This window comes from Elgaria multicarinata, chromosome 18 (genome assembly GCF_023053635.1).
Source record: "Elgaria multicarinata webbii isolate HBS135686 ecotype San Diego chromosome 18, rElgMul1.1.pri, whole genome shotgun sequence".
In the NCBI taxonomy this organism is placed as follows: Eukaryota; Metazoa; Chordata; class Lepidosauria; order Squamata; family Anguidae; genus Elgaria; species Elgaria multicarinata.
The window spans coordinates 6,853,427-6,865,049 of record NC_086188.1 but is presented as its reverse complement, the minus strand read 5'-3'; the positions used below and the strand labels follow the sequence as shown (position 1 = coordinate 6,865,049).

At 47.2% G+C, this 11,623-nt stretch overlaps 1 protein-coding gene across 1 annotated transcript in view; it reads left to right on the top strand.

The window, feature by feature from the left end:
- The first annotated feature begins 1,179 nt into the window (after positions 1-1,179).
- The window catches only part of LOC134410801 (transmembrane protein 132D-like), a 54,855-nt gene continuing 44,411 nt past the window's right edge, over positions 1,180-11,623 (top strand). The window contains exon 1 of the mRNA XM_063144327.1: positions 1,180-1,943. Coding sequence (XP_063000397.1) covers positions 1,180-1,943 — 764 coding nt within the window. The remainder of the gene's footprint in view (positions 1,944-11,623) is intronic.

Here is an 11,623-nt window from a genome sequence, read left to right as displayed (position 1 = left end):
GCCACGTAAAGAGCTCTGTGTAAATCTGAGACTGAGCCGTTTGTTGGGGGCCAATGGCAAATAGGAAATGGACGTACATGAGATCAGTCATCAGTCCAAGCCTTGGGTTCTCCCTGTGCTATCAGCAGTCTGGAGGGCTGCATTGTCAACTCCAAAGCTTCAATGCTATTTAGTTTGTGTCTGTCTGTCTACTCTCTCTCTCTCTCTCTCTCTCTCTCTCTCTCTCTCTCTCTCTCTCTCTCTCTTTCTCCCCCCTCCCCCCGCCTGTGTGTTTTGCCAAGATTGTATCAGTGAGTTGGTCTTTCCGCAGTCTTTTCGGGCTTTAATTATGCAAGCCTTTAAAACACAAACATAAACAGAGCACAAAGGGATGTCATAAACTCTGCTGGCAGCACTGAACGCGGGGAGGCGGCATTAACTTTAAAAGGCTGGCTTTATGGCGTTTTCCCCGCTCCTTCCTCCAAATTCCTGCACATCCATGTCTCTCAGATGGCTGATCATGGAAACACACTTCTTTTTTTATGAATTGAAACAGGGACCAAGCTTTACTCCTCCGCATGCACAGAAGTACATATATTTAAATTTGTGTCCGAGGAAGTGTTACCTCCCTCCAGAGGAATCCCTCACTCTGGGTGAGCCACTGTTTTGGGCATGCCACCTAAGAGCTCAGATCATTCTAATCCCCTGGGAATGATGGAATCAGCCAATCACACCAGGTGCATAGCGATGTTGCCAAATTTCATACATTCTGGTTTGGGGATTGGAATCTCATTGACAGGCAACGTTCACCTCTGATATAAGTTGAACAAGACGATATTGCACGCCTTTCTCCACTATGTATTTTCACCCAAACCAGAGAAGAAGTCAAATCCTCCAACGTTTCTGCCCATCTTTGTCCCGGTGATGCTGGTGGGAAGGGATTGGACATTGTGGGTAATGGGGATGATAGGCTAGAGGGAACTTTGGTCTACACCACCAGGGCTCTTCTTATGTTTCACCCCACCCACCCCAAAATTGAGATGTTAGCTAAACTCTCCTTTCCTTTTCCCAGTCTCAGAGAGCCGGGGGATTTTGGAGAGCATCCAGAAATTCTCCTTGCTTCCGACGTACCTGCCGGTGAGTTACCACATCCGCAACGCAGACGTTTCTTTCTTTCTTAAAGAAGCCAACCAGGACATCATGAGGAACTCGAGTCTGCAATCCCGAGTAGAGTCCTTCTTAGTCTACAAATCGAAGAGGCCACCCATTCTAAACGGAACCTATGGACCTTTCTCGGTTGAACAAGTGGTCCCCCAGGACCTGCTGTCCCCTTCAAATCCATTTGGATCCACTGCCGCCAAGTTCTCTTTTAACTGGAAGCTGAAGGCCTACATCATGAACACCAAAATCTACCCAAGTAGGCCCAAAGTCCAGGTTCTCTTTTATATTGTCGGGAGAGACTGGGATGATTACAGTGTGACTGAAAGTCTACCTTGCTTAAGGGTGTTTGCTTTTCGAGAGACGAGGGAAGTCCGAGGTAGCTGTAGGCTGAAGGGAGATCTGGGATTATGCGTGGCTGAGTTGGGACTTCTTCCCAGCTGGTTTAACCCACCAACAGTGGTTGCGGGCCGCAAGAAACAACAGAATCAGTCAGAAGGGAGTCCAGTGGAACTTTACTATGCTATCCAACATGGCGATGAGAAAGGGGGTTGTGCCAAGGAGGACGTAAGGAAAAACAATGGGATCAGACCTGGACGGAACGATATTGATGAATCAGGGCCACCCTTGCAGAGGATTGGGAGTGTTTTCCTTTACCAGACGCGAGGCACTCCTTCCTTAAGTGAAATGCGGTTGGATAGTAACATTGCTATCCAGTATATACCAAAGACCGTCAAGCAAGGAGACGTCCTGACCTTCATTGTCTCTATCGCTAAAAACTCAACTGTGGACCAGTTCACATTGAGGTAAGGCAAGGGCTTCTGTGTACAACTCAGATGTGTATCTTCTCTGTGAATATTCAGTCTTTCGGTGCTCCATTGTTGCTGCTTGGATATTCGAGCAGAATTTGTATCTGATGAAACCAAGGAGACTTAGGCCCTTTCTGCAACTAAGGGTTATCCCAGGAAAATGGAGGGATCATGTCTGCCTGCTCCCGGGATCCCCTGTGTGTCATTTGGATGCACAGGAATGATCTAGGGGGAAAAGGCAGGTGTAGAAATGGCCTAAATTTCAATGTTTCGATTTTAGTTCAGTGCTTTGTGCCTACAGCGTTTCCTAGACATAGAAGAGTATTTCAATTAGAGGCATGCAATGGAATATCATTCTTGACTTGACATGCAGTAGCACTGTGTTTTGAACTGTATGGGATAGGTGTCATGCAATGTCATATAATGGCTTTTAGGGGGAGGGGCATAGCTCAGGGGCAGAGCACAGACTTTGTAGGTCAAGGTGCCAGGTTGGTATATTATTTATTTATTTATTTATTTATTGCGTTTATATCCCGCCTTTTTCCTCCAAGGAACCCAAGGCGGCCTACATAATCCTCCTCTCCATGTTATCCTCACAAAAACAAAAACAACAACAACAACCCTGAGAGGTAGGTTGGTCTGAGAGTCTGTGACTGGCCCAAAGTCACCCAGTGGCTTTCCATGGCTGAGTAGGGACTAGAACCCGGATCTCCCGACTCCCAGTCCAACACTTTAGCCGCTACGCCACGCTGGCTCTCAAGACAGGTGAGGTTTCTGGAGAGCGGGAAAGGGAAAGAATGTCCTACCACCACCCTTTCCCTCCTTTCTGAAACCTCTCCATATAAATGTTTCTTGAGAAACAAGCTGAAGTCTGGGGGCAGGCTGAGCTGAGGAAAGCTTGGTGAACTCTACCCCACCCCTGCCCCCCAGATGGATTCCTCCAATACCCCTACCATTGGGAGGGAGAGTAGCAGAAATAAGAATCCCCTGGTTATCGTCTATCACAGATCAGAAATAGCAAGGGGATTCCTTTCCCTGCCCCCCCCCAAGTCCCTCGGTAGCCTCCAGGCCAGGGGGCAGGGCTTGGGAATGGGGCAGGACTTAGGGATCAGAGGGGACAGGGCCCACCGGATGAGCCCAAGCCTCCAAAGGCTAGATGAGGGATCTAGGATTAGCCTCCCAGAGCTTAGATGTTCCTTTGGTTTGATCCCTACTGAGCTGAAGTCGGCACAGTTAATGCTGGGTCCATCTGAGTTCTCTGCGAGAGAGTAACTAGGGTGATATTTGAGACCCAGACGAAAGGCGACAAACTCTCCTTGCAACGCGTTTCTGGAGTAGGTGGGCCTTTCCCCTGCCTGTCTTGCTGTCCGAGGTGAGCGTCCCATCAAGAGCACAGTTGAGCGTGCGATTGCTTTGCCTGGATGTTGCTGTTCACCTCCTGACCTCAGCAGCCGATGCATTCCATCTGTTCATGTCCGGATTTCCGGCCCACTGGAGCAAAAGCAATGGTTGAAAGCCTTTTTGCCAGCAGCCCTTGGCCTTGAATTGTCGGCATGGTCGCGGAGGCCTGCTGCCTCTTGACAGACGTCTGCAATCTGGTGACAGGAAGAGTGGGGTGAGCACATTTTGTGGTGTATTGCTTGTTTCCTTGGTACAGAGTTGATTGCCTTTACCGGAAGAAGAAGAAGAAGAAGAAAAGTAGGATGAAAGAGTTCAGCCTTACTTTTTATTTTCTACATGGCTGGAGAAAGAGCTTGCTGTGCCAGTGTGTGGAGAAGAAGTAGGCTCTCGATGAATTTTCTCTCTTTACTTCTTTATTTTTAAGAAAATAAAAAGATCCCTTTGGTATTGTTTCAAAGGGCTATATCATCCAACATGCTTCCCCATGAGTAAGGGCCAGGTGAGAAAGGGAGAAGAGCTTCCTCATGAGTATGGGCCAGGTGAGAAAGGGAGAGGTGCTTCCTCATGAGTATGGGCTGAGCACTCCCTTAAGTGCCTGGTCCCCCGTGGTTCTCCAGCATGACTTTGGCAGCTTGAGTCTTTGGCAAAAACCATCCTCTACCACCTCTGAGCGTGCAAGGCACCTCCTTTTTCTTGCTGGATCAGACGTTCTACCCACGTACAACAGATTTGTGTCGGAGTCTGCCTCTACTTCTGTCATTCACGTCATTCAGCTCTTCCTTCCACTCGTCGTCCTCAACCAGAGAAGGAAGCTGGAGGCTACTAAGGCCTGAACGGCCTTTCTGCTGAGGGGTTGAGTGAGTTGTCTGTCGGGGTGAGCGAAGGTGCCCCTTTTGTTTTCTCTCGCATTCATGTTTTCCAAAATCTCAAGCTCTGCTTCTCCCAGATATGAAGAACTTTGTGAATTTGGGTGAACTCCTATGAGGAGATGAACCGAGACACAACTCTCGCACATCTGCTCCAGCCAAATTCAGAAGGCAGAGCTATTCACAGTAGGGATGTCACAGGCGCCCAACTGGGTCTCCCACGTGCAGACCCTGGACACAGCTGGCTGGCTTTGGCACATCCGTGAGCCTGCTCTTCAAGTGCCCCACGGCCTGATGGGTACCCCAGGCAAAATGCAACGGCCAGATTGATTTCGGGAACCAGAAGGTTCGACCATATAACACCTGCTCTGGTCCGCTTGCACTGGCTGCCTGTATGTTTCTGAGCCCAATTCAAGGTGCTGGTTTTGACCTATAAAGCCTTGTGGTCCCTAGCCTACAAAGCCTTGGGACCACAATACCTGACGGAATGCCTCTCCCGACGTGAATATACCTGGTCACTACGTTCAACATCTAAGGTCCTCCTCCGGGTGCCTACTCCGAGAGAGGCTCGGAGTGTGGCAATGAGGGACAGGGCCTTTTTGGTGGTGGCCAATGATCTCCCTGACGAGGTTCGACTGGCGCCAACGCTGCTATCTTTCCGGCGCCAGGTTAAGACTTTCCTCTTTGCCCAGGCATATGGCGGCACATCTTAATTACCCACATGTTTTAGTTTTTTCACGGTTTTTAATGCTTTATGTGTGTATGTTTTGTGTTTTATCATTTTAAATTTTGTATACTCGTTTTAATCTTAATTTTAGAATTTCTGTAAACCGCCCAGAGAGCCTTGGCTATGGGAGCAGTATATAAGTGCAATAAATAAATAAATAAATAATTTATTTATTGCACTTATATACCCAGCAGCCACCTGCCCTGATCCAGAGCCTCCATTGTCAGGCACAACGGAGGCTCTGAAAATGGCATATTTCCCATGTTGCTAAAATGGCAGCCGTAAAGCCCCCATTTATGCAAGATTAAAGGTGTGAAGGGAGCATTCACGCCTTTAATCTTGCATAAATGGGGCCTTTCCGGCTGCCATTTATGCAAGAAATGCAATTTCTGGAGCCTCCGTTGTGCCCAACAATGGAGGCTACGTACTGGGGTGGACAGGCTTGCAGCCTCATTGGGGGTTTGCTGAGCCGTGAAGCAGCTTGCACGGTGCTGTGAGCAGGGGCGGGCATTGGCAGCTGGAGGTTGGCGAGCGTGCAACAGAGCCAGATGTGGTTTGAGCCTTTTCATTCCAGCACGGAGAGGACCACAATGCACCCCCTTGCTATTTAGCTGTTAAAAGATGAGGAGCCTGTCAGAAAAGAAAAGAAAAAGGTGGCAACCTTAATTCGCTACCAAAAAGATGGCTGAACGCCCAGAGATTCCAACCCACATTTAAGAGCTATGCATTTGGAACCCCTGGGCCTGGATGGTTAAACCTGCCTGTTTTGGTTTCTCCCATAATCCATTTTTATTTTTATATCTCAGCTTCTTTTCATTCCGAATATGAGGAATTCTGTGAATATACATGTGTGGTCGAATCTGAATTGGAGCAAATTTCCCCAGTTTGCTGTGCCATCCCTGTGTGTGTGTGTGTGTGTAGCGCCTCGGTGACAGCAGCTGAAAAGACCTCTTGAAAGGTGGAGAAGGCAGCCCTTCCTTCTCCGAGAGTCTCCATCATGTTAGACAAAGCAAATTTCAGGCTTCAGTGTTGGGAACAGTTAGCAGAACTATGACAGGCATTCCATACAGCCCCCCAGGTGCCCTTTTCCGCCTCCAAACACCACTGTTTTCCAGTGAAACAGGAGCTATTAGCTCCCACTCTTCAATATGAATCTTTTCTCTTTCCCCACTACCATTCCCTAAGAATGCTGAGCTATGTAATTTCCTTCTCCTGCCCCCCATCTCTCAAATACAGACTTTCCTTTTCTTTTCCTGGTCCACCAAGGCCTTTGTTTTTCTAACAACTCATTACAGATTTGGTAGTTGATTCCAATAATAGAAAAGTTTGTTGTGCCGACTGGAAATTTGCCCACTTGCTCCTTTTTGGTTTTAAGAACATAACAAGAGCCCTGCTGGATCAGACCGAGGGTCCATCTAGTCCAGCACTCTGTTCACACAGTGGCCGACCAGCCATCGGCCAGGGATGAACAATCAGGACATGGTGCAACAGCACCCTCATGCCCATGTTCCCCAGCAACTGGTTTTGATTTATGGATGGATGGATCTATTATATTTTAAGGGCACGGTTCTTTGTGAAGTCGTTTTTATCATATGTAGTAATAGCAAGCTCAGCTAATGTCTGCAGCCAGGATAGTGGTCCAAACAGGGCATCCAGTGTAGGATTTGACCCCGGAAGGAGCAGTCGTGTAGGCTCTGGGAGACAGAAGCTATGATTGGCAAGGCAAGGGTCATGTTCAGTTGGCAGTGATAAGTACCTTGGACAGCGCTGTGCAGGAGCTGCTAGGCTGGGGCAGATCCTCATAGAAGGAGCTGTTGTTCTAGTAAGGGACTATCAGCAACTTAAGGCTTAAGTTGACCGCTCAGCTCAGACCCTAAGGAACTCCACCTCCCTCTTTGTACTGACTGCAACCTTGGTACTGTCCCATGCTCCTTCCTATTAGCGTTAAGGTCCTATGTGGTTGACAGTTATTCTTGGAGACTGAAGTTGATCGGAGGGTTGAGTCCTTGGGTCTGGGGATGCATCAGGGTTTCCCGAGGGGTCCTCCCTGGAGTGAGGCCAACCCAAAACACAGCTGACTGAGGAGGGAATGTGGACAGTCAGCACTGATTGGTGCGAGCAGATGGAAGTCTGGAGTTGGTTGTATGGAATTAGAATGTAGTTATTCACTGCATTTCATCTTTTCTGAATGTCGCAACTCAATTCTTGGTTCACAAACATTTCCGCAGACATTTGAAGTGGCATGTTTTGAGAGGAATTACACCTGGAGATACACATTCTGAAAGGGTTTCTTTTGAAATAAAAAGAAAAATGGCAGATTAGCATGGAAACAGGATGGATATATTCAGAAGTGTCAAGGGTTGGAAACAGGCTGTTTCTTCTATCCCTACGGAGGAGTATTCCCAGTCTGTGACAGTGTAGGGACAAACAGGACTACCACCATGCCTATGAAGTTCTATTTATGCCTCCTTGCACCACAGTACCATCAGCCCAGCCTTGAAAATACATCCTCTGAATCCACTAGTTCATATACACACACACCTTACCCACACACATGCTTGTGTTTGTCATTTCTCGCACGTATCGATGTGAAAGGGAGGAGAGAAAAGTAATAAACTCCCTTGAAGGCCACAAAACCTTCTATTTGAGGTCATCTGGGTATGGCTTCTGCTCACACTGGGTGACTGAAGAGCTTGCAGGCCTGCAGGAGTCTCTTCAATGTGTACCTCCTCCAATCTCTGTGGTCCTGAAAAGTCTCTGAAGAGCCTGCAGTGTGGACTGTGGCCCCAATTACTGTTTGAGGCTTTCTCTCTCTTTCTCTTTCTCTCTCTCTCTCTTTCTCTTTCTCTCTCTCTCTCTCTTGGTTTCCAATTACTTTTCCAGTGCTGAGATCCCAGACGTACTGTAAAGGAATGTCATGCGATGAAATAATTGCTAGGCTCTTGGCAGGTGATCAGTAGAGATGTTAGAGGGGGAATCTGGAAATTGCAGGAAAGTAGCCAAGGCATTTTTTGACAGATCACTCTTTCACCCGATATTTAATTGCTGTCCCTGTTTAACTTAATAAATTAGCATGACTACCTTGCATTCTGAATAATGGGAAAGAACAGGTGATAGATGAAGACTGAATGTTCTTCGGCTGGACAGGCTGAACTCTGGCTGTTGGTTGGTGGGCGGAATGCTTGAAGAAAGAAGAAGGGAGCTTGGGTTGGAAACGAAAGGGGTTCTGAAGGTGTGGAAGGGGGGATTCTGTGTTTTCGGCATCTTTGCTGTGCAATCTCCAACCATGGTATGTTTTATATCAGGGGTGTCAAATTGTTTTCTGCCGCTGAGCTAAAACCAATTTTGGAGATGTTCTTGGACGGCACATTGCAATGCTAGATGGGGCAAAGAAGGTGGAGCTAAAATATCAACAGTACCCCAAATGCTGGCATGTTTTAGCTTACACTGTTAGTAACTCTTAGGAGAGGCTTTTCCACCTTGTAGAATGGGGAAAAACATGTGAAAATCGGAGAAATCACCAAATGATCAGCAGTTGTGGGATGGGGCAGGCCATGGAAAGGGGTGGAGCTGTCTAGGGGGAAACCCTGGGAGGCCAGAATGGTCTAGATTTGGTCAACAAGCCTACGGTCCAAGGCTTTATAAATGTCTTTATTTAACTTACAGCTCCTCCTTTTGAGATCAGTAGCCTTCGGGGCGACATACTTCAGAATGTATGGAACCTCTCAGCTTATTTTCACAATGTCTTATTGAAGGCTTGGTTTTCCTTAAAACCCCTCTTGACGTTTTATTGGCACAGGACCTCCAAGGTCACCTCCACAGTCATTTTCAACAGCCACGGGGTAGTGCCTTCCTTCTTCTTTTGAAGCAAGGAAGAAGGGGAGATGGTGGGAATCCTGTCCATTTGTGTTCAAAACGAGGTCGGGACAAAGACTGTGGGAAGGGGTTCATTCAGTGCAGCTCCACCAATAGCTGTAAAATAAGGTGTATCTTGGTCCTCTTTGTTGTGATGGTTGAAGCGCCTAAATGAGCCTTCCTCTTGGTCCAGAATGATTGTTCCTTTTTCTATGAAGTGGACATGCTTGGTATTAGGAAAACGGCAGAGAGCTGGGTGGAAGGATCTTGGAATTGTTGTAGATCGCAAGCTGAATATGAGCCAACAGTGCGATATGGCTGCAAGAAAGGCCAATGCTATTTTGGGCTGCATTAATAGAAGTATAGCTTCCAGATCATGTGAGGTACTGGTTCCTCTCTATTCAGCCCTGGTTAGGCCTCATTTGAGTATTGCATCCAGTTCTGGGCTCCACAATTCAAGAAGGACGCAGACAAGCTGGAGCGTGTTCAGAGGAGGGCAACCAGGATGATCAGGGGTCTGGAAACAAAGCCCTATGAAGAGAGACTGAAAGAGCTGGGCATGTTTAACCTAGAGAAGAGAAGATTGAGGGGAGACATGATAGCACTCTTCAAATACTTAAAAGGTTGTCACACAGAGGAGGGCCAGGATCTCTTTTCGATCCTCCCAGAGTGCAGGACACGGAATAACGGGCTGAAGTTACAGGAAACCAGATTCCAGCTGGACATCAGGAAAAACTTCCTGACTGTTAGAGCAGTACGACAATGGAACCAGTTACCTAGGGAGGTTGTGGGCTCTCCCACACTAGAGGCCTTCAAGAGGCAGCTGGACAACTCTCTGTCAGGGATGCTTTCGGGTGGATTCCTGCATTGAGCAGGGGGTTGGACTCAATGGCCTTGTAGGCCCCTTCCAACTCTGCTATTCTATGATTCTATGAATATGGGATGAACCAAATCTTTGCTATCAAGTTTTCATTAAGGTAGAAAACTGGAGCTTGGCAAATCTCTCTCTCTCTCTCTCTCTTTCATTCCCCCCCCCCCCGAAGACTGCTTTTTTTGGGATAAGAAGATGTGTAGGCGATGGCTTAAAAAAATGAGTTCCAATTTTGGAATTCGTAGGTTTGCTGCATTACCTCTCCCTTCCTCCGCCTCATCTACTTTGGCATTCCAATACCTTTTTGGGCATCTATAGAGAACACATTAAGGGTTCTTCAGTGATAAGAAAATGAAACAATATGAGAGAGGGCTGTCAGGCCCGCGCCAGATAAACAGAAGACAGATGGCAAGTGTGATTGGCGTTGACAACTCGCGAGAAGGCTTGTTTGCAGGTGCTGCTTCAGTCATCCATCACACTTTTACCTAATAGTGGGAGATGTCACTGTGATGTACTTAAATCCCCAACTGGCTGATAAAAACAGAAAATAAAAAAGAAGTTGAGCCAACAGCTGGTGGAAAGCAGACAGGTACGGCCCGTTGTGTTAGGAGGAAGCTGATTCTATGCTAAGGGTCGGGAACTATCTGCCCCTAGGGCAGATCTGCGTTGGGTCCCCAGAATTGTGCGTGGCATGTTTAGCCTGGAGAAGAGAAGATTGAGGGGAGACATGATAACACTCTTCAAATACTTAAAAGGTTGTCACACAGAGGAGGGCCAGGATCTCTTCTCGATCCTCCCAGAGTGCAGGACACGGAATAACGGGCTGAAGTTACAGGAAGCCAGATTCCAGCTGGACATCAGGGAAAACGTCCTGACTGTTAGAGCGGTACGACAATGGAACCAGTTACCTAGGGAGGTGGTGGGCTCTCCCACACTAGAGGCATTCAAGGTGCAGCTGTGAAGGATGCTTTAACATGGATTTCTGCACTGAGCAGGGGGTTGGACTTGACGGCCTTATAGGCCCCTTCGAACTCTACTGTTCTATGATTCTAAGATATATTGTCCTTGGAAATTTATACTCTACATTACAAAAAAGCTTGAACGCAGTGACGTGATCTATGCAAATGAAGCCAATGTTCTTGCATTTCTCTTCACTGGCATACCTTATTTAATCCCGGAGAGGCACAAGGAGTTACACAGAGTACCTCAATGGCAGGAGTCCTTATTCCAACACCATACTGGCTTTGGAGATTCCTACAACCATGACTCACACACTTTCATGAACAGCAACTGTCAGTCAAGCTTACATCTGAACCTGCTGTTCACAGCAACGGATCTATTGCGGTCCTGAGGACATCAATCTGTAAAGCAGGGCTGTGGGACCATTCCCTTCCAGACCAAATTTGGTATACCTAGGGTTCTCATGGAACCACAACCTACACACACCCTGGTTGCTTTTTAAGGATAATATAAAATGTGGTTTTCTTCAATCGTTTTCCTTGTATTTTCTCCCAATTTATTTATTTATAACATTTCTATACTGCTGCACATCTAGACAAATTCTGGAGGAGTGAACAACAGCAAAGGATTAAATGAACCAAAAGTAAAAAGAAGAATGAAACATGATATTAACATTATTCGTAAAACAACGTTTTGGAGTGCTTGGGGTCTGCATTCTCCAGTGGTGGGCGGTGCTGAATGCAAGATGGGTGAAATGGATAATTCTGTGAACATGTCAGTTCTGTCACCTGTTGAGAAACACAGCATAATTAGCCACCGTGTAGCTACCTACATCTTCAGTCTTGTGTCTCTATATTATCATCCCACACACCTGTCATGGGGACCAGGCTGGAGCTCAGTGGGAATTTCTCAGAAAACGCTTCTCAGAGAAGATTCTGAGATTTTTCTCTTCTCACCTGCCCCATTGTCCATCAGCCAATCTAGCTCAGCCTTCCTT